General features: G+C 35.4%; 3 protein-coding genes across 5 annotated transcripts; 1 reads left to right on the forward strand and 2 right to left on the reverse strand.

The window, feature by feature from the left end:
* Positions 1 to 51: 51 nt before the first annotated feature.
* On the reverse strand, positions 52 to 2,142 carry LOC117637703 (probable glycosyltransferase At5g03795). The gene is made up of 4 exons (XM_034372680.1): positions 1,810 to 2,142; positions 1,447 to 1,688; positions 995 to 1,346; positions 52 to 826 (listed from the first exon to the last, which is right to left on the reverse strand). Exons 1-4 carry the CDS (start codon positions 2,119 to 2,121, stop codon positions 155 to 157), a joined length of 1,578 nt encoding a protein of 525 aa, XP_034228571.1. The 5' UTR covers positions 2,122 to 2,142; the 3' UTR covers positions 52 to 154.
* Positions 2,143 to 4,042: 1,900 nt separating this feature from the next.
* Positions 4,043 to 10,304, reverse strand: LOC117636860 (SUN domain-containing protein 4). Of its 3 annotated transcripts, none has more exons than XM_034371563.1 (5): positions 10,187 to 10,304; positions 8,411 to 8,617; positions 5,052 to 6,355; positions 4,827 to 4,912; positions 4,043 to 4,314 (listed from the first exon to the last, which is right to left on the reverse strand). In XM_034371563.1, the coding sequence occupies exons 2-5, from the start codon at positions 8,562 to 8,564 to the stop codon at positions 4,068 to 4,070; spliced, it is 1,791 nt and encodes a 596-aa protein (XP_034227454.1). In that variant the 5' UTR covers positions 8,565 to 8,617; positions 10,187 to 10,304; the 3' UTR covers positions 4,043 to 4,067. The 3 variants fall into 3 exon arrangements, with proteins under 3 accessions (XP_034227454.1, XP_034227453.1, XP_034227456.1); XM_034371562.1 differs by lacking the exon at positions 10,187 to 10,304 and adding an exon at positions 9,407 to 9,754; XM_034371565.1 differs by lacking the exon at positions 10,187 to 10,304 and adding an exon at positions 9,407 to 9,752 and having other exon boundaries at positions 5,052 to 7,090.
* A 9,287-nt stretch (positions 10,305 to 19,591) lies between these two features.
* Positions 19,592 to 21,188, forward strand: LOC117638107. Its single transcript, XM_034373204.1, has 2 exons — positions 19,592 to 20,606; positions 20,918 to 21,188. Exons 1-2 carry the CDS (start codon positions 19,697 to 19,699, stop codon positions 20,944 to 20,946), a joined length of 939 nt encoding a protein of 312 aa, XP_034229095.1. The 5' UTR covers positions 19,592 to 19,696; the 3' UTR covers positions 20,947 to 21,188.
* The last annotated feature ends 2,390 nt before the right edge of the window (positions 21,189 to 23,578 follow it).

A 23,578-nucleotide genomic window follows, 5' to 3' on the forward strand; every position in this document is an offset into this window, starting at 1 on the left:
TTCTTTAAGAATGATGATTATTAAAAGCGAAAAATTGAAAGAAAATAAGGATAACAAATTATGGTAGCTCTGTAATTATTTCTTCTTAGAAATGTCTCTTAAGGTAGCTTTTCCCCCATTGGGAGAAATAAAAGAAGTCCCATCTGAAAAGCTTCTATTCAACTTGATCCTCAATGCGGATGTTCAACCTCCTGAGCCAAATAGAGTGAACAATCATATTGAAAACATCAAATCTCTTGGAGGGTCCGTTTACCACAAAATGCCTTTGAACCTGTTTCACTCTCCTGTGCATTCTCAAATACTGACTCTGAGATATTCCCATTAGTATTGTTTTGATGTTTGGTATGTCCTCCACTTGTATTTGGACAGAAAATGACTTCCAATCAAGAACATCACTGAATGGTGGAACATAGCTATCAGATATCAACACAGGAATGCATTCAGCATATATGGCTTCCACAACTCTGGGGCTTGCCACTTCATAACCGCTAGGGCATAAGCAAAACCTGCTCTTCTTCAACATCAATTCATAGGACACTCCGTGGGGAAGTTGGTCGTAAACTTGCACGTCTTGGTCTTTCTCTTTCCATTCATTTAGAAGCAAGTACCTTATGTGGCCATGTAGCCGGCCTGCGAAGAAGGCAAGAATCGACCTGCGAGATGGGGAGAGCCCACCTACAAGTCCTTTGATTTCCCCGGTTCGGAGATGGATTTCTGGAAATGAGGCATCTTTAGAAGGATTGAATCCTTCAGAAGTGTTGGCGTTGCATAACACTCTTATGGACTTGTGGTACAAATGAGGAACATAAGAAGATGTGCGCGGCCCCTATAGACAGACAAATTCAGTTCACAACATAAATTTGGTACCACTGTTGTAAGCCTCATGCAACCAAGTCACCATATAAATATAATGGACTATACTGTATAAACAGAGAAAACAAAAAATAAAAAGAAGAGGCAAAGGTTAGGGGCAGAAGTTGATACGATTTCTTACCCAATCATGGCAAGAAAGCATAAAGTGATCAGCGCCAAGGCTTCTATTCCAGAAGGGATGCTTATCGGAAATGACATTGACATAGTCGATGACAGCCCGTCCAATGGAATCTGTGTTATGGGAATCGGAGGCATAGAGGTACTGAACCAACATTACCACACTAAATGGGAGAAAATAAACCAGGGCCTCATCAGGGTCTGTGGTTTTGTAAATGTTATTGTCCATTTCCATTTCATGAATAAACCTCCCTTCTGTAGAATATATGCTCTTGCAAGGACCATTGTGAAATATTGGTGGGTCTCCTTCTTCATATACATATATCTTGAAAAGCCTCTCCATCTCCAAATAACTCCTGCAGTTCAATCAATTTAATTTGTCTCTGATTTATAAAGAATCAATATCCAAGTAGTAAAAACTATTTGTACTAATAATTAAGATTGTAATTAAAATACCTGTGAAAAGCATTTGCATTCCTGTATATTGGTCCTTTAGGAACATAGTCGGGATCTTCATGGGTAGAGGTTAGATTTCGAACTCGAGCAGCTTCTCTTATTGAAGCCCGAACTCCAGCCAAATTTGCTTCAAGTTTCTCTAACCTGCTATATCTCTTTATAGTTACTGCTGATGCAGAAGTCACATTAACTTCATCAGCTCCTAGGCCTTGATCATTCCATACCATCTCTTGTTTTTCTCCCTGTGGTTATGCAACACCAATAGAACAATAAGCTACTTTGTGAACTTGAAGAAACACATTAATGATACATAAAGTTACAATGGTCATGCATGAAAAAAAAATAATTCAAAATCTTAATTACAATTTGATGAGGGAGAAGATGTATTGTTGTTTCATTTGGTTTTGACGATGATGAAGAATTGATATGATGAGCTTCTGCAGCTTCAAGCACTTGAGAAGGTCTTGATCTTGTAGAGACAGCTCGGGATGAAGAATAGTCAGTCTCCAATATTTTGTTGCCAAATCTCCATGTCCATGAAGACGAACCCGAAGTGCAAACAAGCACTGATATCACAAAAAAGGGTACAACAAACACTAAAATTAAAACTGAATAATATGAAGAAGATGACCACAATGATGAAAACAAAGAATATGGTTTATTCAGAGGCTTCATCTCTCTCTCTCTCTCTCTCTCTCTCTCTCTCTCTCTCTCTCTCTCTCTCTCTCTCTCTCTGTGGTCATCCACAAATCACAATTACACTATATGTGCATGCAGTACTAGAGTACTGAATGAGCTTATTGTGCTATTGATGGATTCATTACTTAAACTGCTGGTTATTCCTTGCTGCTCATAAAAGTCATTCTTTGAGAGAGGGTTGTGTGGCAAAGCTTTTTGGTGTCTATATATGTAAGTGTCTGTGTGTGTGTTTCCGGCCATAAGATGCTTCCTTGCTACTTGATCCAAGTTTGGCTCTCTTTCCAAAAGTTACACAACTTTCATATTTGCATCATTTTTTCTTTCCAATTACTACTACTCGCAATCACTGATGCAGGGATCCTAACCTAACCAACAAATTAGAAATTAGAAAGAACAGAATTTAAGGGTTTAATAAATTTGCAAAAATGTTCTTCCCAAAAAAAGAAAAAAATAGTATGGGGGATTATAATATTATGATATAGAACGTGTTTATTATGCTTGCAGATAACAAGGCTCTCTAACAATCAATTCCCAGTAATCAATCTGGTAAACTAATTAAACTAATGCAGTGCACAACTAATAAAATGTCTCAATCCTGACTCAGGTATCAGACAGTGCTGGTTTAACCCAGTGAGATAGCTGTTAGCATTTTATAATGAATATGAGTGTATTGTATTATAATAGTGGCAGGGTGTAGGAAATATAGGAGGGATAAAAGAACAGTTTCAAGTACAATAGAAACTTAAGAGCCCTTTCTTTGATACGAAATAATATTTGATTATATGCACCTAAATTCAAAAATGGAACCTACTTCATTACCAAGTCATCTTGGGATGCCCTCAAAGTCCGACTTTCTGTCCGTCACCGTCACCGTCACCGTCACGTACACTAACTTTGATTTTGCAAACATTTTAGAGCATCCAAAAAATGTATTGTCCTACCAGGCTTTCCTACGAAAGTTGATTTTTTCCCTTTCACTTCATCTTAATAATTATTTATATTTTCTGCAAGGGCACAGGCCGTTAGTTTGGCAAGGAGGAAAATTTCTACTACACACACTGGTCGGGAAGAGGTTTTAAGGTGATGATTTGAATTTAGAGTGTCTGATTTTACTTCTCGCCTCATGCTCATTCTTTTACCACATTAGACCATATCTTGCAATTTGCACAACTCGGAGTTTTGAGGTGCTCTATAGTTCAATTTTGAGGTTTACAAATGTACAATTCCAATGGTTTTATTCTTGCCACCTATGAATTGTCCCCATATTTGCTAGCCTAGACGGAAAAACAAAGAAAGGGCTAGCTACCACTCCAAAGTCTCCCCTGTTTCTTTATCAATCATGACAGTCTCGTTTCTGAATGAGGTAGTATTATTATTAGTAATTATAACACGCACCTTAAAAGATTTTAAATCATGTATTAATGTTGACCATTTTGTTATCAACATCTGTGAAACTAATTGTGCAAGTGTTTTCCGTTTGGAGGGTACCATCTCCATATAGACACATAATTTACTCAAAAATCAAGAACTCCTTTTGAATTTTAGTACAAACCAAAAAAGTGCAGGCCAAGAAAAACGTTTCTACCTCTCTACTTGTTGTTCGTATTTTAAATGGAAAGGGTCGTTGTTGATTTTAGACAATTCAATGCCCAGTATTGTATCCAAATGAAATTGCTTTTTCAATTGCAAAGTTAGGAAGGGGTAGGGTGGTTTTCTCACACACAGTGTCAAAGTGCAATGGAACCTAAGATTACAGGTCTATAAGTCAAGATCCTTTTTCAATGGACTAGACCTTATTGGATGTAGTAAAAAAGAAGTAAAACCATTCCCCACAAGAAAGCTAGAAAGCTCCAAGATATGTTTACCGTTTATAATTATTATTAAGGGAAAGGAGAAAAAAAAAAATAGAGTTGTTGCAAAGATTATAATGATGATATAAATAGGACAAGGATACAGCTCACAAGTAAAAAGAGCCAGGAAGAGCTCAACCGACAAAATTTCCTGGACTGGTCTGTTCTATGAACACTAAATGCCATATAAACACTAAACGCCATATCTATGAAAAGCTTCACAAGAGCTAACAATGAAAAAATTAAACATACAAGAAATATTATGATACCCTTATTATCTACAGATTGCTGCTTCTCCCTCACCTTTTCAACCTCAGATCTGCAAAGCAATAACAATTGTATTAGAATACACGCATCTATATGAACTGTTCACCTAGCAGAAACAAGTAGATGAATTCAGGCTAGAAACATGGAGGTGAGCATTAAACCATTGTTTACTTTTTCTGGTTGCTTCAGTTTACATATATTTGATGAAAGCGACGACGGAAAACATGCATAAGGTTGCCTTATCTTTAAATTAACTTGCTTAAAAATTAATCCCTGTATATATAACTACCCTTTACGAGCTCATATAAAATATTTATTAGATTTGAAACTAAAACAAATTTGAGGGCAAAGTTTAAGAAATATACAGAATTTGAAACACTTCAGTTTTCTTAAGTTTCTTTTCTTTCTTTATTTGCTGTAAAGAGGAGCTAATAAGATTGCGTGCACTAAATAGTTACTCCCCAGAAAAAAGTAACTTGTCAACTCAACATCGCATCAATGTAGAAAAGAAAATTTCAATACATAAAAAATGGAGAAGTCTTAAACGAAAGATCAAACCCTGACCTGAGGATAGCATTGTCCCTGACTAAATTACCCAATTGCATGGAGACTAGGGACTGCCAAGATATAAGGTTGCGAACATCTTTAGCCTACAAGGACAAGAAAACCAGTTTAAAAAAAGTATTAACGCATAATACCGTGAATAAAGAAAAGGCAATACCAATATTTCCAAGAATAATGACAAAGCTAATAATAGTCAAAATTCTATGAGATAAGAGTTTTACATACAATGATTTCCTGGCTTTCAAGGAGATTCCTTATGTCTTCTCTGATCTTCTGTACATCTAAGTCTTTTTCTCCCAAATCTTTGTCGAATTCTCTGAAAATACTGCCATATCTTGAATTAGATTCCTCCAGGTATCGCTCCAGAACTGATAAACTAAAATCCAAGGAACGAACTTTCTGCATTAGTATTTTAAGAACGGTGTCCCCAGGCATCCTGTTAACTTGTAGATGGCGAACCTCTTTGATAGGATCAGGCACTTCACTTTTCATTATTTCATTGTTCAAGTCAGAGTGTCCAACTGCATATTCAGGTTCCAATTCTTTAACAATATTATGATAAAATTCATCAACCTCAGGGGAGTCTGGGTTGGAGGACGTAGGTTTCTGGTCAACAGTTGCTCCCTCAGACACAAACGGACTGTTTTCAACAGAAATCAAATCCTCAAGCATTCGCTCAACAGCATCCACTCCATAAATTTCAACAACACTGAGTGTGCAATAGAATTCTGAACCATAATGGCTCAAAAGATTCAACTTTATATATCTCACCCACTTCGGTTCCTGAAGATCAAACCTTCGTGCAAGCTTATTATTTGCAGCAGTGAAATTCCCAAGTAGAACCCATTCATCTGTTGGATAGACCAAACTGCCAAGCAGCTCAAAAGCCTTTAAATTAGAAGAATAGTGCTCATAATTAGCTATTTGAATTGTATCTACTAACGTTTCTTCTGAAAGCTCTATATCGACAAATTTTCCTTCTGCAGAACATGGATTGCGAAGGTACTTGTCCTTATCCCTGCCTAAGATATTAGAGGCACCTTTAGCTTCCTTGTTAAAATCCAAGACCTTGGCTCCCTTTGCAGCTGAAGCATAATTGTATTCAGCACCACCAGGCTCCACTCTGTGTTTTATGCCTCCAGCCTCACCATTTCCAGATTTAGTTTTGGAATTAAATGTTTTGCTCTTGAACTCATCAAGACCAAGTGGCACAGCACGAGGTAGGCGGCCATTCTTTGGAGCATCATTTTCAAGTTTCACACCTGAACCAGAGCTCTCCACCTCAGGTTGCTCACTAACAGCTGAGTCAAAAAATATATTTCCTTCAGCTGAGGCACAATGTCTACTTCCTTCACGAGCAAAGAATTCACCATTTAAACCACTGGTTTCAACACCATTTGCGCACACACCACCAGAATAGTAGACCAAATCAGTTTCTTTTTGTATATCTACAGAATCAGAGTGTTCATCCCGGTCCAGCTTAGCTTTATCCCAAGTTGACATACCAACTGGAGATACAGTGGATCCATCTAACAGAAAGAAGAGACAAAATAGCTCATAACAAGCAGCATGCAGGAGTAAATCATAAAAATCACACTAAAAGTGAAAAAAGATAAAAGAAAAAGAAGAAATAAGATGAATGTAAAAAGCGAAATTAATGACAGTGTTTCATCAAAGAATTCACTTGTTTGCAAGGGGAGATACACAGTGTCAACTTATCGATAGATTTTCAGCTGAAATTTCGCTCAGGATATCTCAAAGCATGCTAACACTGCAAACCATCTTAATCTCAGGGAAGTTTCATGAAATTGCAGAAACCTTCCAGACGATTTCCTTGCTTGGGCACGAATATTGGCCTTGCACTGAAAATACTGAAAATACTTCAGGTGCTTCTCTACTAAGCACTCCTATTGTGCCCTTACACAAGAGTTGACTGCCTCTTGGATTTTCTAATTTTTAAAACCTTAAGCTCTTTCCCTTTTTTTTTTTTCAACCAATGTCAGATGGTAAATAAAAGGTTGAAATGTCCAGTTTCCAAGCCTCCCCGGCCAACTAAACAGCCCTCAATAATATAACCTGCAATGATTTCGGTCTTCAACATTTAGGAACCCAATCAATTTTCCCAGTCTTTAAAATTTCCCAAAGCCCAACCCTCAGCACCAGCAGCCCTATCATCAGCAGCGTTAGTCGTCCATCATCAATTTTCCCGTTTGTGATTCTACCCAAGTACCATGCCAATGCACCATCTCTTCGTGATTCTTTTTCTGTTGAGTAAAAGTGTATCAATGTTGAGATGTACACATGTACAAAGAGCTTCCCTACAACTAATGTCCGAATGTACAAAAGGGAAGAGCTTTGCTCTAAATGAAGTTGAGGTATCATATCTGCAGCCACATGCAATGGTAGTGAAGTATGAATACCATTTTATCTTTATTTTTGTTTTTATGAGAGTGATATGAATATTTGATTGAGTGTATGAGGCTATAAAAACTAAAAACTAGATGGTGAAACTAAATCCTTACTTGGTTTGTTTAGTAGTCAGCAGAGAGTATTATATATTTTGGGATTAATTATTATGCTTTCTAGAGATTTTATTTATTGAAAATATTGTACATTTTTAATTGTAAACTTTGAGTGCCAAATGGCTTACATGTCAACACCTCGAGGCTTATGCCTTGCCTTGTGAGTAATAAAGTGCCCCCCCTTATGCCTGTATCGTTGAAAACTTTATCCTGAATCGTATAAACCTCCTATGCACCTATACTGAACCCCATTGGGCAAGTCAAAATAGTGGATAGTTGACTTAACATCTCCTGAAGTGTCATTCATAGTTTGCTCATTTTCCCCCTAATTTCTGCCATTTCCCCTAAAATTTTACTGATATCTACATTTCTGTGTTTTCAGATCGTTGATTTTTCTAAATTGTTTTCAGGTTATGATCTGCAATTTTCATTATTGTTTTTCCTTTCGGCGATTAGCTATGGAGCAGAGAGGTTTTAGGTACAGATAACCACAAAGACATACCTCAATAACTCTTCTATAATTATATCTAGTTCAATCAGTGCTGCTGTACAACGTACAATAATAATATGTTTTCAGGGGCTTATTAAAAATTTCCCCAACCTGGTTTTGATTACAAGTCTACGCAAATAGAAAAATATTTCATCTTTGGATCCTCCCAAATTATACCCATGCATGAATTTCAAATGATTTAGTATATTAAATCGCTCAGCGCACCACATCCAGGATCAGAGTTAACTAACTGAGTCACTGAAGCAGAAATGTAGCAAATAATACCATAACATATAAATCACAACGCTAAATTGGTGAGTCAAACAAAAGAAAAAGGAAAATAGATTAATATATGCAATGTAACGGCCGAGCTGATATTTCAGGTAAACAAGAATAAGTAGAGACCACTGATTCTAAGCTAAACTCAGCATCAGAAGCAGTTTTGCAACCAAACAAAAAATGGTGATCATATTCACTGCAGAAGCTTAGTGCTTTAGATATTATTTCAGAAATTCACAAACAGTTCATAAAGGAAGCCAACAGAAGAGAATTATATTGAGTAGAGAGGTTACCTCTGTATCCATCTCCACGACTGAGCCATAAGCTGAAAAGAAAGACAAGCCCCCACAAGACAAAAACTAAAGACAGAGACACCTTATACAAGCGGCTCCTTCCGCCGAACCCCAACGCTCTTCTTTGCAGAAGAGCTCTACGTGACCTTTGCATTGCACATCAATCCAATCCACTGCTGAACGAAGAAAAAACAGAGAACAGAGTACCTGTACCGAACAAAACATAGACTTGAGTTGAGTTCCACTCTCTAAAAATATAAGAAAATGAAATTACATACATTTCACAGCTATGATTGTTGTAAACGGATTCCAATCCAAGTCAATGAATCAATCAGAATACAATATAAATAAATATATATACAAACATGTATTGCTTGCAGATTCAGCTACATGCAACTACATTTTGAAGCAGATGTGAAATGAGTTATCTTTAATGGAAAAAAAAAAAAATGAAGTGTTTAGATTGCAAGCTATACAATTCAGAGAAAACTTAATGGGTGAAATACCAAACCGAATTATCTAGTAGCTGTACAAATTGATGAGAAAAAAAGAAGAAGAAAGATTGAGTAGACACCCATTTCAGTAAATTGAAATGGGAATTCTCCACCAAAAGAACCAAATTCACCTTAGCAGCCAAGCAAAACAACCTTTTGATCTCTTAAAGATACACTCTTTCACCAAAACTGATGGCGAAATGAGTAAAACAAACAAAGCCCATGAACTAAATTAAAATAGAAGATGAAGCAACCCTTCATGCCAGCCTGGTTCTGTCTCTAAAATTCAAAAAATATCTTCTTTTTTTATTAGAAAAGAAAAGCAAAAAACAGCAATTATATAAATGTATGCAGATCTTAGTCTAAGTGGATAGACAATAATTCCAGCTTCAATTGGGGTAACCAAAGATGAGATCCAATTCAAAAAATACTATAAAAAAAAAAAAAAACAAAGAAAAGCAAAATGTTCAAAAGAAACAAAGAATAAGAATCACATGCCGACCTTGCAGGTTGGTGAATCAGTCGGTATCGTATTGAAACGATCAACAAATAAGAACAAAACAAAATCGGCAAAGCGGGGAAATTTTCGAGATTAGCGAAAGCAAATCAGAAATGCGAAGTCATCGTAGAAGAGCGAAAACAGAGCGTCAATACGGCGTAGTTTAAGGAGATTGTTCGCTTTGCCTTGAGCGTCAAACGTCTTCCCCCTTTTTATATTCTTCTTCATCGTCGTCGTCACTGCCTGTGTCGCTTTCTTTTGTAACGGTTTTGCTTCGATTTGATTTCGCCGAATAGTTGTTTTTTGATAACAGTTATTTATTTATTTTGAAATTCAAACAATTTTTTTTTTACCCTTTGCCTTTTTCTAAATTGCAAGAATGAGGTTAATCTGTAAAAAGCATGTTTGGATGGTGGATTGAGGCTTTTGGTATTTCGGTTGGCTCTAGAATTGGAGAAAAACTTCCCGGCCAATAATGCTATTTTACATGAAAATGTTATCACGCTTGTCATAGTGTTATTGACCGGAATAACAAAATAATGTTATTTCCGTTTCATAAAAATCTCTCTCCTAGAATTGTTGGAGAAGTAGAGGAAGTTGTGTCCCCTTAAAAAAAGAAAAAGAAAAAAAAGACCACCATTCATGGGAATTTTCAGAACTTGAGATGAGGAAATCTAGATTCTTATTGTAATTCAAAAAAATAAAATAACAAAAAAGAAACATCCTAAGCAAGCAAGCATATAGAAATGAAGAAAAAAAGAATTAGGGAAGGATTGTTGGTACCTCTTTTTGAAAAAGCAGCTTTTACCTTGTGCATTAAGGCATACGAGCAACTCTGCCCAGTAAGAAAAAGAATTTTAGACTTTCTCAATGCCCACATTGGACAGGATACTGGGTATTTATAAAACTGACAAGGGCACTAAACCCTACTACAAGTTAGAAATTCTAGATTTTTTTTCTTTCTTTTCTGTTTTTGTGTATCACAATAAGCCAAAAAAATCGAAATAATTGAACCCTTTAAAAAATAATAATAATAAAAATAAAAATCTTCCATGCAAGACAAGATGCTTGGATTCGTGCTTGATGAATTGTAGATTGCATTCCATTAGTGCAAAACTTACTATGTTTTTTTAAAATGGGAAATTAAATTTTAAAAAGCTTTTGCAAGTATTTGTCATGAGTGGATGACCAGGAGGATGAATGAAAATGTTTTGTTTTTGTCAGTGGAGTGAGCTGGAATCGCATGCATGTCATTGCCAACAGCTAGTTAGTACGTGGCACTGTAGCACGTGGCAGTGCCAGTATGTTTTTTACACGTATGCATTGACAAATAGACATGAGCTGTACCTGCCTTCTCTCTTAAGTCTAAAATACTACCGACGTGTCCCGCGGGCACAGCTCGAGCTTATCTTTGCTCACCAAATTGTTGGTGATCATTTTTTACAACATAAAAACAAAACATCCGCATTTCATTGTTAATTATTGAATGAGTTTCATTTAATGTATTCGCCCTCACTCTTACGTCTCAAAACTAAACTACGCTACTGCCGACATGTCCATCGGCCAAAGCTCTCCTCCACATCGAGTATATTTTTTATGAGATAAACACAATACATTGTATTTATAATTTAAACACAAAGACCGAGTCAATACAAAAATAAATAGCCACGGAAGGTTATTTCAAATATGGAATCACAGTAACGAGAATTTTTTTAACGTAATAAGCATTTTGACCCTTAAAAAAAAAATGGTGATAAGCATAATCTTTCCATTACTAATTATCGAATGAGTCGATTTAATGTATTTGCTTTATAAATCACCTAAATAAAAATAAAAAAAAAACTGAATTTTTTTAATTATCAAAATGATCCTGAAATTTATCCCAAAATCATATTTTGATCCTCTAATTAAATTATTCTCTTAAATGCTACTTGAACTCTCTATTTTGTAATGTGAGCCTTTACAATGGACTTGAAGATCTTCCCAATAACTTACGCATTCTTAAATGATTTTCCTTTACTATAACTTAACATGCGTAATAGTTGCATAAAACATTTTCTGATGGGAACAAAACTATGTCCTTTTTACTCATTTCATCTTTTATAACTGTTTAACCAGGGAATCTAACTTTGCTATGCTTTTGCAATTGACAGCCTTTACACAATTTTAAAACCATCAAACTCAGCCACTCTCTGCATCTTGTCAGCACAACAAACTTTAAAGGTGTGCTAATTCTTGAAGTTTAGAAATGTGAATTTATCGCAAAAGAGGGTAAATAGAGCGTCAATACGGCGTAGTTTAATGAGTTCATCCGCATTTTTTTTTTTGTCATTTGACATGGAGGGAAGGGGTAGAGTTTAGTCCATTTTTTCATTGTGGTGCCATCCCATGTGAAAGGAGATTGTCTGTATTGACTTTAGCGTTAAATGTGGTGCCCCTTTTTATATTCTTTCATCATACCTGTCATTGTGTGTCTCGCTTTCTCTTGTAATGATTTTGCTTCGATTTGATTTCGCCCAATAGTTGCTTTGCAAAAACACTTTTTCTTTTCTTTCTTCTTGAAAATTTAACTGTTTTTTTCACCCTCTGCCTTTTTTGCAAGAATGAAAATCTTGGGCAAATAAGCAGGTTTGGATGGTGGATTGAGGCTTTGGGTATGTCGGTTGGCTCGATAATTGTTGGAGTACGGGAAGTTGTGTCTCTAGTCTTTTCCCCAAGTCTAATATCCTTGTAGTATGTTAAAAAAAGGGCTAAAAATTCAAAAATTAATTTAGACAACCAATGCCCCTAGAATTTAAACAATACTAATGTCATTCATAATTGATTATAGTCTATATACTGTATGGAATATCAATTAATATGAACAAAATCAATGCCAGTGACACAATTAATTTACCAAAATTCATATCAAATATGAACAAAATCCATGTCAATCACATAATTAATCCAACCAAAATTAATACCAATTAATCTAACCAAAAGCACATATGATTTGGAGGTCACGAGATAAAAGTACCTGTGATTAAGAGTTTGGGATAATTTTCAGTGAATTGTTTGGCACACATGAGTTTTTTATGAATTTTTTAAGTTAGGCCAATTGGAGATGGACATGTGTCAGCTTGCTATTGAACCATTTAAAAAAGAATCAAAAGTGAGAAGAGCGCAGAGTCAGTCTTCTTCCTTGAAGAACCTCTGCAACTCAACTATAGTTCTAGAAAAATTTTGCAATTCATAACTTTTGTTGTGAAGCTCCGATTGATAAACCGTTTTCTCCTACACACTCGTGGGATCGAGACCAACAATCTAAGGTAAATATACAGAGTCTCACACAACAGCAAACAACATAATATCTTTGAGGCATTTAGTCGAAAAATTTGTGGGCACTAGCAAAGGGGCAAATTCCGACATCCACAAGGAAGTTTTCGGCGAGGGGAGGTGCAGCTGCACCTCCTTGCTCCTCTGTGGATCCGCCAGTGCAAATAAGGGTAATGCGCCTTAGTTTTCATTCTCTTGAAAAACAAAAATTAGTTTGTGTGATGCATTAATGACGTTGTTTCTAGTGTAAGGAAAGTGACACTTGTCATGAAAAGAAGGGAGAAGGTCGAAAAGAGAAGGTTAGAGAGAAGATTGCTAGCACTCCCCTTTGTGAAAAGCAGGTTTGGATGGTGGATTGAGGCTTTGGGTATGTCGGTTGGCTCGATAATTGTTGGAGTACGGGAAGTTGTGTCTCTAGTCTTTTCCCAAACAGTAACTAATTTGGGGCTTCTAATGGGTAATGATTTCTCCACTCCAATTTTATCCACTTACACTCATTTTTTAGTTATAAAATATAGTGTAAGTAGATAAAAAGCAACACTCCTTCTAAAAAGACCATTATTTGAAGAAATTATACAATAGTACTGTAATATCACGCGGCAATGATACATGGTATTACAGACGAATTTGACATGTGGGCAACAACTACAATAGAGAGAAGTAACGTTAATTGGTATTAACCTCACTGTCTGAGAAACTTCCGGTACCCACCTTCCCAATTTTTACCATGATCGAAGACAACCATTGCCATTTCTGCAGGATTTTTTGAAAAGCAGTCATGTTGCTTCTTCACAAAGCTGATAAGAATTAACCCCAAAAATGGGTCATCAGTGACTCTTATCTGTTAACTTGTTTTTATATGAGGGATACTGACGTTAGATGAGGAAACTTCGCGGATATGTTCGCTGACTTGACGATTAGTGTTGTTGTTGATGCCTCCGGATCTTCATATTCCTCTTATACAGTGCTAGTCAAATGTGACGTCGTGATTTCTCCACTATTTATGGGAATTTGGGAATTTTCAGGACTTGAGATGAGGAGATTTCAATCCGATTTTTATTATAAATCATAAAAAAGAAACATTCTATTTTCTACTACAACTATGGCACAAAATCAAAGCTTATAGAAATGAACGAACAGTGTGTGAATCAATTATAAACAATGTGCAAAGGATTGTTGGTACCTCTTTTTGTAAATGCAGCTTTTACCTTGTGCATTAAGCCATACTAGCAGCAATTCTGCCCAGCAAGAAAAAAAAAATCTGACTTTTAATGGGCACATTGGGCAGGATAAGAGGTATATATATATAAGATGGTAAATTAGGGCATTGATAACAGCAAAGGGTTTTAATAAAAGTTAGCATTTGTAGATATTTTTTTCCTTCTATTTTTTCGTGTATCACAATAAGAATTTGAATTATTGGACCCCTTTTTAAAAACAAAACAAAATATAACAATTCGACCTTATTTATATTTTAAATCATTCAAAGCTGCTATGTTGTACGTACATCTGAAAAAATCCCATGATTTTGACAGCAAGAGTTGAATGCCTTTATAAATCTTTATATTTCGAAAAATATATTGTGACTTTCTGATTAGTTAAAAGAGACAATCCTTGTTAATGGGGCCTAATTAAGTGAAAAATACATTAACTTTTAGACTAGTGGTCTCAAATTCGAACTCTCATGACATTTGTGTGTGTGAGAAAACCCTCATCCTTCTCATAATCATTCATATAAGATTAAAAAAAAATTTATAGAAAATTGGGCATTTGTCTTGTGGAATTTTAACATACATCCCAATCAACCAGCTTTTGTTTGTAAAAAAAAAGAAAAAAAGAAAGAAAAAGAAAATAACTATTGAAATAGAAATAGCAACCTTCCTTGAAATAAAACGAACTAGCTAACGTTTCCATGCTAGACATGATGCTTGGATTCGTGCTTTATGAATTGCAGATTCCTTTCCATTGTTGCAAATTTTCTTGTTATTACTTACTATGTTTGTTTGAAATGTTGAATTAAATATAAAAAAGCTTTTACAATTATTTAATTACCAAGACCAGGATGCATGAAAATGTTTTAATGTTTTGTCAAATAGAAAACAATTGAATTAGAATATAATTTTTTTATCTAAAGAATAACCGTAATAATATTTCAATAAAATAGATACTAGCTTCTCTATACGCTGGGTAGTTGTGTTCCATAAAAATATGATCCATTATCTGATCTTTCTTTTAATTTTAATTTTTTAAATATAAAAAGTGTGAATTTACCATATTATACTTATTTAATTAATAATTTCAATTCTTAATGTTTGCATTAATCAAGGGCATTTTCTGGTATTTTGAATGTTTCACTATTCTTTGTCTTTTGCTTTATATATACTAGCCCCTTGGCACATGCTCATGCATGTGCCAATTGGTTTTCTTTTTTTTCTTTTTTCTTTTATTTTTAGAATTAAGAAAAGATGACGTGGGTAGTTATGTTCCATAAAAGTAGGACTTTTTATCTGATTTTGTTTTTATTTTAATTTTTTTAATATAAAATATGTAAATTTACCATATTATCCCCATTTAATTAATAATTTCAATTCTTAATGTTTGAAATAACCAAGGACATTTTTTGGTATTTTGAATATTTCACCATTTTTTGTCTTTTGCTGAATAGAAAAATTATACTTTCTAATAAAATCAAAATTACAAAACTATAAATTCATGCTTCTCCAAAACCACCAGTCAAAAAAGTGGCTAGAAAGACAAAAAGGGCATCCAAAACAACAGACCAAGGAGGATCCGCCAAGCGAGGAAACCCGCTTATCCAAGTTAATGCATATGGGATAGCACAACAGTAGAATAGTGGGTCAAACTCTCCCCTCCTTCTAAAGTGCACTCGAATTTGATTCACGTAGGAGATGATCTTAAGATAACCCAATATAGTACTCCCTCTCCCTAATGAATAAGAAAAAAAAAAAAATCAGCTTTTTGCTGGGATTCGTAATCCTGCTAGAATTGAGGCTGAAATCCAATCCAAGATGATTTGTGGCACCATACAAAGGAGTAGGATAGTGGATTCAATATAGTGTTTTTATCCAGGCTACCAAATGGGTTCATTCAGGATCCGAAATAAATAGAGGAAATGAAAAATTAAAGATTAAATAAATAGTATAGCCCCGCAATTATACCTTTTAAATATATTATTCTAACCGTATAGCCGGACGGCTATACTCCTTTTTCTTTTAATAATTAGTATAGCCGCACGGCTGTACTCGTTTAGTACAACCGAGCGGTTATACTCTTTTTTTATTTTTTTATTTCTTAAATAAATAGTATAGCCGAACGGCTATACAGTTTAAATATTATTTATCCCTTTTTGATTTTTTTTTTCATTTTTCAAAGTTGTTACAAGTATAAAGAATTAGCATTTTCTCGATTTATACTCGTATTATACATGTAAGTATGTATTTTTTAATAATACTTCTGTTTTCCGTACATTGCTAGCACTCGATAAAATATATATTTTTTATTATAAAAAAAGCAAACATACAATACAGATATTGTACACATACGTACATATTTTTCATGTTTAATACACGTATTACTTTCCATAACATAAACAAAATTCAAGTATTATACTCGTTAAATAACATATTTAAAATATAATCTTATAGCCGTGAATTGTACTACTTTTTTATTATTTTCATTTTAACAATTAGTATAGCCATGCAGTAATACTGGTTTATATTTATTATTTTTTTAATACTTAGTATAGCTGCGCAACTACACTCCTTTTTTTATTTCTTAAATAAATAGTATAGCCACACGGCTATACCGTTTAAATATATTATTCCACAAATATCGCCAGGCGGCTATACTCCTTTTTCCTTTCAATAATTAGTATAGCCGGCGGCAGTACTCTTTTTATTTTTAATTTTTTAAAATAAATAGTACCTCCGCACGGCTATACCCTTTTTTCTTAAAATAAATTGTATAGCTGTACGGCTATACTGGTTTATATTTTTAATTTTTTTGAAATAAGTAGTACATCCGCACGGCTATACCTCTTTTTATTATTTATTTCTTATATAGCCGAACGGCTATACTGTTTAAATATATTATTTATCTCCTTTTATTTTTTTTTCCTTTTTCAAAGTTATTACACACAAAAAGAATTTGCATTTTCCCGATTTATACTCGTATTATACATGTAAGTACGTATTTTTCAATAATACATGTGTTTTCTGTACATTGCTTAAGGACTTGGAAAAATACATATTTAAAAAAAAAAAAAAGCAAATGTACAATACACATATTGTACGAGTACATATGTATTTTTCTTGTTTAATACATGTATCACTTTCCATAACACACACAAAATTCAAGTATTATACTCATTAAATATCATTTGAGAAATTTCTTGTACCCACCTCCTCAGTTTTTACCATCATTGACGACAACCATTGCCATTTCTGCAAGATTTTTTGAAAAGCAGTCATGTTGCTTCTTCACAAAGCTGATGAAGAATTTGATAGAAAAATATAATATTTATATTTACTTTTTTAATAATTGAATGGAAATTAAATTGTGGGATTCGTGACTTTAAGTACATGACTTTTACGAATTGGTATGTATCCATTGGGAATAGTCATGTTCTTAACCGATGAAAAATAAAATATTATTTATTTTGTTTGTAAAACAATAATACTTTATGTGATAAGTTGCATTGTTTCATATATGAAACGTTTGCACTTCTTGGCTTAAGTTGCATTGTTTCATAATAAATGAAACATTGCACTTCTTGGCTTATGGTTGCAACATGAAAATACACATTTGTTGATATTTTTCAGTCACATCTTTTTTGGACAGAGTCCTTGTTGCCTATAAATAGAGAAGATCCTACAACATTTCATTCATCCAATTGTCATCTAACAATAGTAGTTTTTAGAGCATTCATAGCATTATATTTTTAGAAATATAGTGAGTTACTAAGTGAGAATTCATACACAAGTTTGAGTTCGCTTTTCTTGGGGATTGTAGTGCTACTTCAACAAGAAGTCGATCGTTGTATCCTGGGAGACTTTTGCTAAGCAAATCCTAAAAGCACTTGTGAGGAGGCATTTCATCTTAAGGAGATAGAACCAAGTTCTAGACTCGATCATCTGTAAAGTATTCTAGACTTGATCAATGACACCAAAATTTGACTATGTGGTGTGTTCGATTGAAACTTCAAAAGATTTTGATAATTAAAAGATATTATCCTAATTTATTACTGTATCCTTTTCCTTGTAAAACAGCCATGTACACTCTTATATATACCTCTTTATCGAGAAGAATAAAATAACCAAAAAAGTATTCATATTTTAGCATGGTATCAGAGCAATCGATCATAGGTTGTTTCTAAATCCTTATCGCAAATTTCTCATATTCAAATCCAAAACCATACATCAAATTCCTCATATTTTTTTCCCCAAATCCAAATCCTTCAAATCTAAAGTCCTCAAGTCCTCTTATCAAAATCATTTATCACATACCTCTCAAATCCAATTCATCCATCCAATTCCTCAAATCAAATTCCTCCAAACACAATTCCTCACATTCTTATATCATATCTTAATTCCGTTGCGATGTCAGGAACCTCTACGATTCTCCTCCTTATTGCAGACTCACAGAAGCATGCGGTCAATCCCGCTGCCCCGGTTACAACGCAGATTTGGATCTGATGATTTTCTTTGGATTTCCTATTTACCTTCTATGTTCTTTGAACATTTGTTAAATGATTCAAGTGTTATGGGTGCTCTATTTGAAACCAACAACCCATGCATGGAAGTCCAGAAATGTGGGGTTCGTCTAGTATGTGACCAGGATGTTGCAGGATTTACCCAAACATTACTACAGTGTGTTACTGGACCCCAGCCACATCAAATTGTCCCCTATGATGAGTACAATATAATTGAATAATTCGATGACAATGGCTTTAAAACTGGATGGTTTAGCATACAGGATAACGTTTGGAGATGGTAAAATTTATTTGTCTGAGAAGTACGTATGTTGCATCGTAATAAATCTTATCCATAGTTGATTTGACCTTGCATATTACATTTGAATTTGATTGCAGGGAGAAATTAATTCCAGCTTATGAAGAAGGTGGTGTTCGATTACCATTTTGGTGTAACGTTTGGATAAGGTGTAGGGCTTTCCTTGCCTTTCTGGAGTGAAGTTTCGAAGCAGGAACAGCAGAGGAAACAGAGGATCCGACCAGTCAGACGAGGTTGGGTGGCCGGTGGTGTTACTCCGAGAAAAAATGTGAAACGTACTTGTGTATTAAGCCCTTGGTTATTCTGTTTTCATTACAAGATCAATATGATTTTGCTTTGCTTTTTGCATCTCTCAATATTTTGACACCAAAGAAGAAAAAAACAAAACTTCAAGTAGACTATGCGAATTGTATCTCTCAATATCTCACTATAATTAATACTGGACACATTGTTCAGTCTGAAGTAGCCCTTTAACTTTTAAGCTTTGTTTGTATTGAAGGTATGGAAAGATTACAAAATATATTGTACATTATTTGTTACATTGTATAGGAATAGTCAACTTCTCTGTTAAGGCTTGTACAAATTAGTGCCTTTAACTTAGGATTTAAATTACCTTCCTTAGGTAGTCTTATTGGCCATATATATTGGTCTTCTTCTGTATTGCAAAGATATAACAAATATACGAGATATTATTTTTACATGGTATCAGAGCTTGTATTGATCCATTAAAAATTTTCATTCTTCCTACGTTTTTTTTTCAACCATGTCTGACACTGCCTCCACTGCTTCTTCCAAATCTAATGGGAAGAAATCAGTTAATAAGGACACGCCGCTGTCCACAGAATATGCGGCTTCTTCTCCCCTTTATTTACATCATTCTGATAACCCTGGTGTGATTCTTGTTACACAGCTGCTGCTTGGTGACAATTATCCTACATGGTCTCGTGCCATGAGGATGGCTCTTGACGCCAAAAACAAACTTGGGTTCATTGATGGCAGTATTGCCAAACCTGAGGATGCTTCAACCAAATTTCATCAATGGACCAGGTGTAATAGCATGGTTCTATCTTGGATTGTTAACGCTCTCTCTCCCGAGATATCCAATAGTGTTATCTATACCGCTACAGCACGCGAAGTTTGGGACGATCTCCGTGAACGTTTTTCTCAAAAGAATGCTCCTAGGATTTTTGAGATTCGTCGCGCCATTGCCAATCATACACAAGGTAACTCATCCATAGCCTCTTATTATACTATTTTGAAAGGTTATTGGGATGAGTTATCTTCATATATTTCGTTAACCTCTTGCACTTGTGGAGCCTCTCAAACTAGCATGAATCACATTCAAGAAGAGCATCTCATGCAATTTTTGGCTGGGTTGAACGAATCTTATTTTGGGGTTCGTAGTAATATGCTTCTTCAGGATCCTTTGCCCACTGTCAATCGTGCCTACTCCTTACTCTTACAAGATGAACGCCAACGTTCTCTTCAACCTGTAATCACAACATCTCTCGATCAATCTGCCATGGCGGCTAATCGACCGCAGTCTCATAAACCATTTTATCATTGCAAATTTTGTGATACCGACGGTCACTCAGAATCTCGTTGTCGCAAAAATCCTGCCAGCAAAAATTATATGTTTTGCACATTTTGTGATACAGCAGGGCATACACAGTCTCATTGCAAAAAGAAGAATGGTACTGCCAAGACCAATTCTTCTTCCTCACATACTACCTCTACTGGTTCTTTTGTCGCAGCAACCACTAGCACTCCAGCTGCACCAACTCTAACTCATGCACAATACAATCAATTGATTGCCATGTTGCCATCCGGTAAAAATAATTCTATGGCTAATGTTGCAGGTAACCCATTATGTTTTCATTCTTCATTCAATCTCAGTTCTTGGATAATTGATTCCGGCGCCACCGATCACATGGTTTCTAGTTCTAATATGTTAGACAACATGACCACTCTTCATACTGCTCCTATTAAATTACCTACTGGACAAACATCTAATATTACTCATATTGGCTCTTCCAAACCCTTACCCTCTTTACCTTTACATAATGTCTTATTGGTACCTGATTTTCATTTTAATCTTCTCTCCGTTAGCAAACTCACTAAGCTACTTAATTGTTTTATTACCTTTTATTCTGATCATTGTGTTTTGCAGGACCTGAGTTCGAAGAGGGAGATTGGTAAGGGATTGGAACGTGGTGGTCTTTATTATTTGGCTCCTGATGTACCCTCTATTGCTAATTCCGCTGTTGCTTCCCCGAGTTTCAATCTATGGCACTGGCGCTTAGGTCATCCATCTAAATTTATTCTTCCCCACCTACAAAATTTTCATTCTACAATTTCTATTCCTAATAATCATGTTTGCACCATTTGCCCTTTGGCTAAACATTGTAGACTTTCTTTTCCCTCAAGTACTATTTCAACGAATGCTTGCTTTGATTTGATTCATTGTGATGTGTGGGGGCCTTATTCTGTTCCTGCTCTTTCTGGTGCTAAATATTTTTTAACCATAGTAGATGATTATTCTCGTAGTACTTGGCTTTATTTAATGCAACATAAATCTGAAGTCACTACCTATCTACCTCGTTTTTTTGCTATGATTAAAACACAGTTTAATCTCACTATTCGCCAAGTTCGTACCGATAATGGAACTGAATTTTTTAATCACACCATTAAACATTTTTTTTCTTCACTTGGTGTCATTCATCAACATAGTTGTGTGGGAACACCGCAACAAAATGGCGTTGTCGAGCGCAAACATCGTCATCTTTTAAACATTGCTCGTTCTCTTCGTTTCCAATCGAATTTACCTTTATCTTTTTGGGGAGATTGTGTTCTTACTGCTACATATTTAATTAATCGTTTGCCCACAAAAATTTTACAAGGAAAAACACCTTATGATGTTCTTTTTGGCAAGTCACCATCTTATGCACATTTACGTATTTTTGGTTGCCTTTGTTATGGGCATAATCTTTCCCCTCACTCAAAGTTTGATAAACGAGCCACACCAGGCATTTTTCTTGGTTATCCACCTTCTCAAAAGGCTTACAAAATTTATGATCTTCACACTAAAAAGGTTTATACTTCACGTGATGTCACTTTCTATGAAACTGTATTTCCTTACAATTTATCCCACACAAATACCATGCCTAGTGTCTTACCTCTTCCTATACCAGAATTTGAGCCCTCTGATCATGCTACTGCTTCCGCACCTACACCACCCCTTAACCCCATTACAGAGACCACACCTCCTCCGTCTCCAATTACCACCCATTCCTCCCCAATATCACATACTTCTTCTCTCCCTCCTATTCCGTCCTCCTCTCCTCCATCTATACCAACACCGTCTGACTCTACTCCCCTTCCTCCTCGCCATCGAAAGCCACCAGGTTACCTTAGTGACTACCACTGCTACCAATCTCAAGTTGATCTTCCTTCCTCAACTCCGGTTCAACATGGCACCAGGTACCCTTTATCCCATTATTTATCTTATGACAAATTCTCTATTAAACATCAAAGTTTTCTTGCTTCTATTACTACCATTGTTGAGCCTAACACTTTTGATGAAGCCATTAAATATCCTGAATGGCGTAAAGCTATGCAAAGTGAACTTGCTGCCTTGGAAGCTAATCATACATGGACCCTCATGGCCTTGCCTGCTCATAAAAAAGCCATTGGCTGCAAGTGGGTCTATAAAATAAAACGGCATTCTAATGGCACTATTGAACGATGCAAAGCTCGCCTCGTTGCCAAGGGATATACGCAAATGGAAGGGATTGATTATCATGAAACTTTTTCTCCTGTTGCCAAGCTTACCACTGTTCGTGTTTTATTATCTTTGGCCGCTGCCAAGGGTTGGTGTCTTCAACAATTAGATGTCAACAATGCCTTTCTTCATGGTGATTTACATGAAGAGGTTTACATGCAGCTCCCTCCAGGTTCTCACGGCAAAGGGGGAAATATGGTGTGCCGTCTTAACAAATCACTTTATGGATTAAAGCAAGCTTCTCGGTGTTGGTTTGCAAAATTTTCCAAAGCATTACTTGATGCGGGATTTTCTCAATCTAAAGCAGATTACTCCCTTTTCTATCGTCACAAAGGTAAGTCCTCAATTTTCTTACTTGTATATGTCGATGATATTATTATTACAGGTACCGATACTGCTACTATATCAATTATCAAGAATTTGTTGCACCAACGTTTTCATTTAAAAGACCTTGGTGATTTAAAATACTTCCTTGGGATAGAAGTGTCTCGTTCTCCAAAAGGATTGTATTTGAGCCAACGGAAGTATGCACTTGACATTTTGAAAGACTCACGTCTTATTGGTGCACGTCCTACTTTCTTCCCCATGGAACAAAATCTCAAGTTAAATAATGAAGATGGAGAACTATTACATAATCCAGAAACCTATAGAAGATTGGTGGGTCGCTTGATATATCTCACCATCACTAGGCCAGACATTGTTCATACAGTTCATATTTTGAGCCAATTCATGCAAAGCCCCCGTACAACTCATAAAGATGCTGCAGATCGATTATTACATTATTTGAAAGGGACTCCAGGCCAAGGGATTCTGTTATCATCTTCTAATAATTTTCAATTGAGAGCCTATTGTGATTCTAATTGGGCTAGCTGTCCAATGACAAGGAGGTCGACTACAGGTTACTTTGTACTTCTTGGAGAAAGTCCTATCTCATGGAAAACAAAGAAGCAAGATACTGTATCACGCTCATCAGCCGAAGCAGAATATAGAGCGATGGCTATGGCAACTTGTGAACTCCAATGGTTACGATATTTACTTTATGATCTTGGT

This window comes from Prunus dulcis, chromosome 8 (assembly GCF_902201215.1).
Source record: "Prunus dulcis chromosome 8, ALMONDv2, whole genome shotgun sequence".
NCBI lineage: Eukaryota > Viridiplantae > Streptophyta > Magnoliopsida > Rosales > Rosaceae > Prunus > Prunus dulcis.

Coding starts and splice junctions, on each gene's coding strand:
- LOC117636860 (XM_034371563.1), bottom strand. CDS start 8,564: ATGCAAAGGTCACGTAGAGCTCTTCTGCAAAGAAGAGCGTTGGGGTTC. Junction 6,356..8,410: donor TCGTGGAGATGGATACAGAG/GTAACCTCTCTA, acceptor TCTTTCTGTTAG/ATGGATCCACTGTATCTCCA. Junction 4,913..5,051: donor TTGAAAGCCAGGAAATCATT/GTATGTAAAACT, acceptor TTGTCCTTGTAG/GCTAAAGATGTTCGCAACCT.
- LOC117638107 (XM_034373204.1), top strand. CDS start 19,697: ATGAGGATGGCTCTTGACGCCAAAAACAAACTTGGGTTCATTGATGGC. Junction 20,607..20,917: donor TTCTATGGCTAATGTTGCAG/GTAACCCATTAT, acceptor TGTGTTTTGCAG/GACCTGAGTTCGAAGAGGGA.
- LOC117637703 (XM_034372680.1), bottom strand. CDS start 2,121: ATGAAGCCTCTGAATAAACCATATTCTTTGTTTTCATCATTGTGGTCA. Junction 1,689..1,809: donor ATCTTCTCCCTCATCAAATT/GTAATTAAGATT, acceptor GCATAACCACAG/GGAGAAAAACAAGAGATGGT. Junction 827..994: donor TGCTTTCTTGCCATGATTGG/GTAAGAAATCGT, acceptor GTCTGTCTATAG/GGGCCGCGCACATCTTCTTA.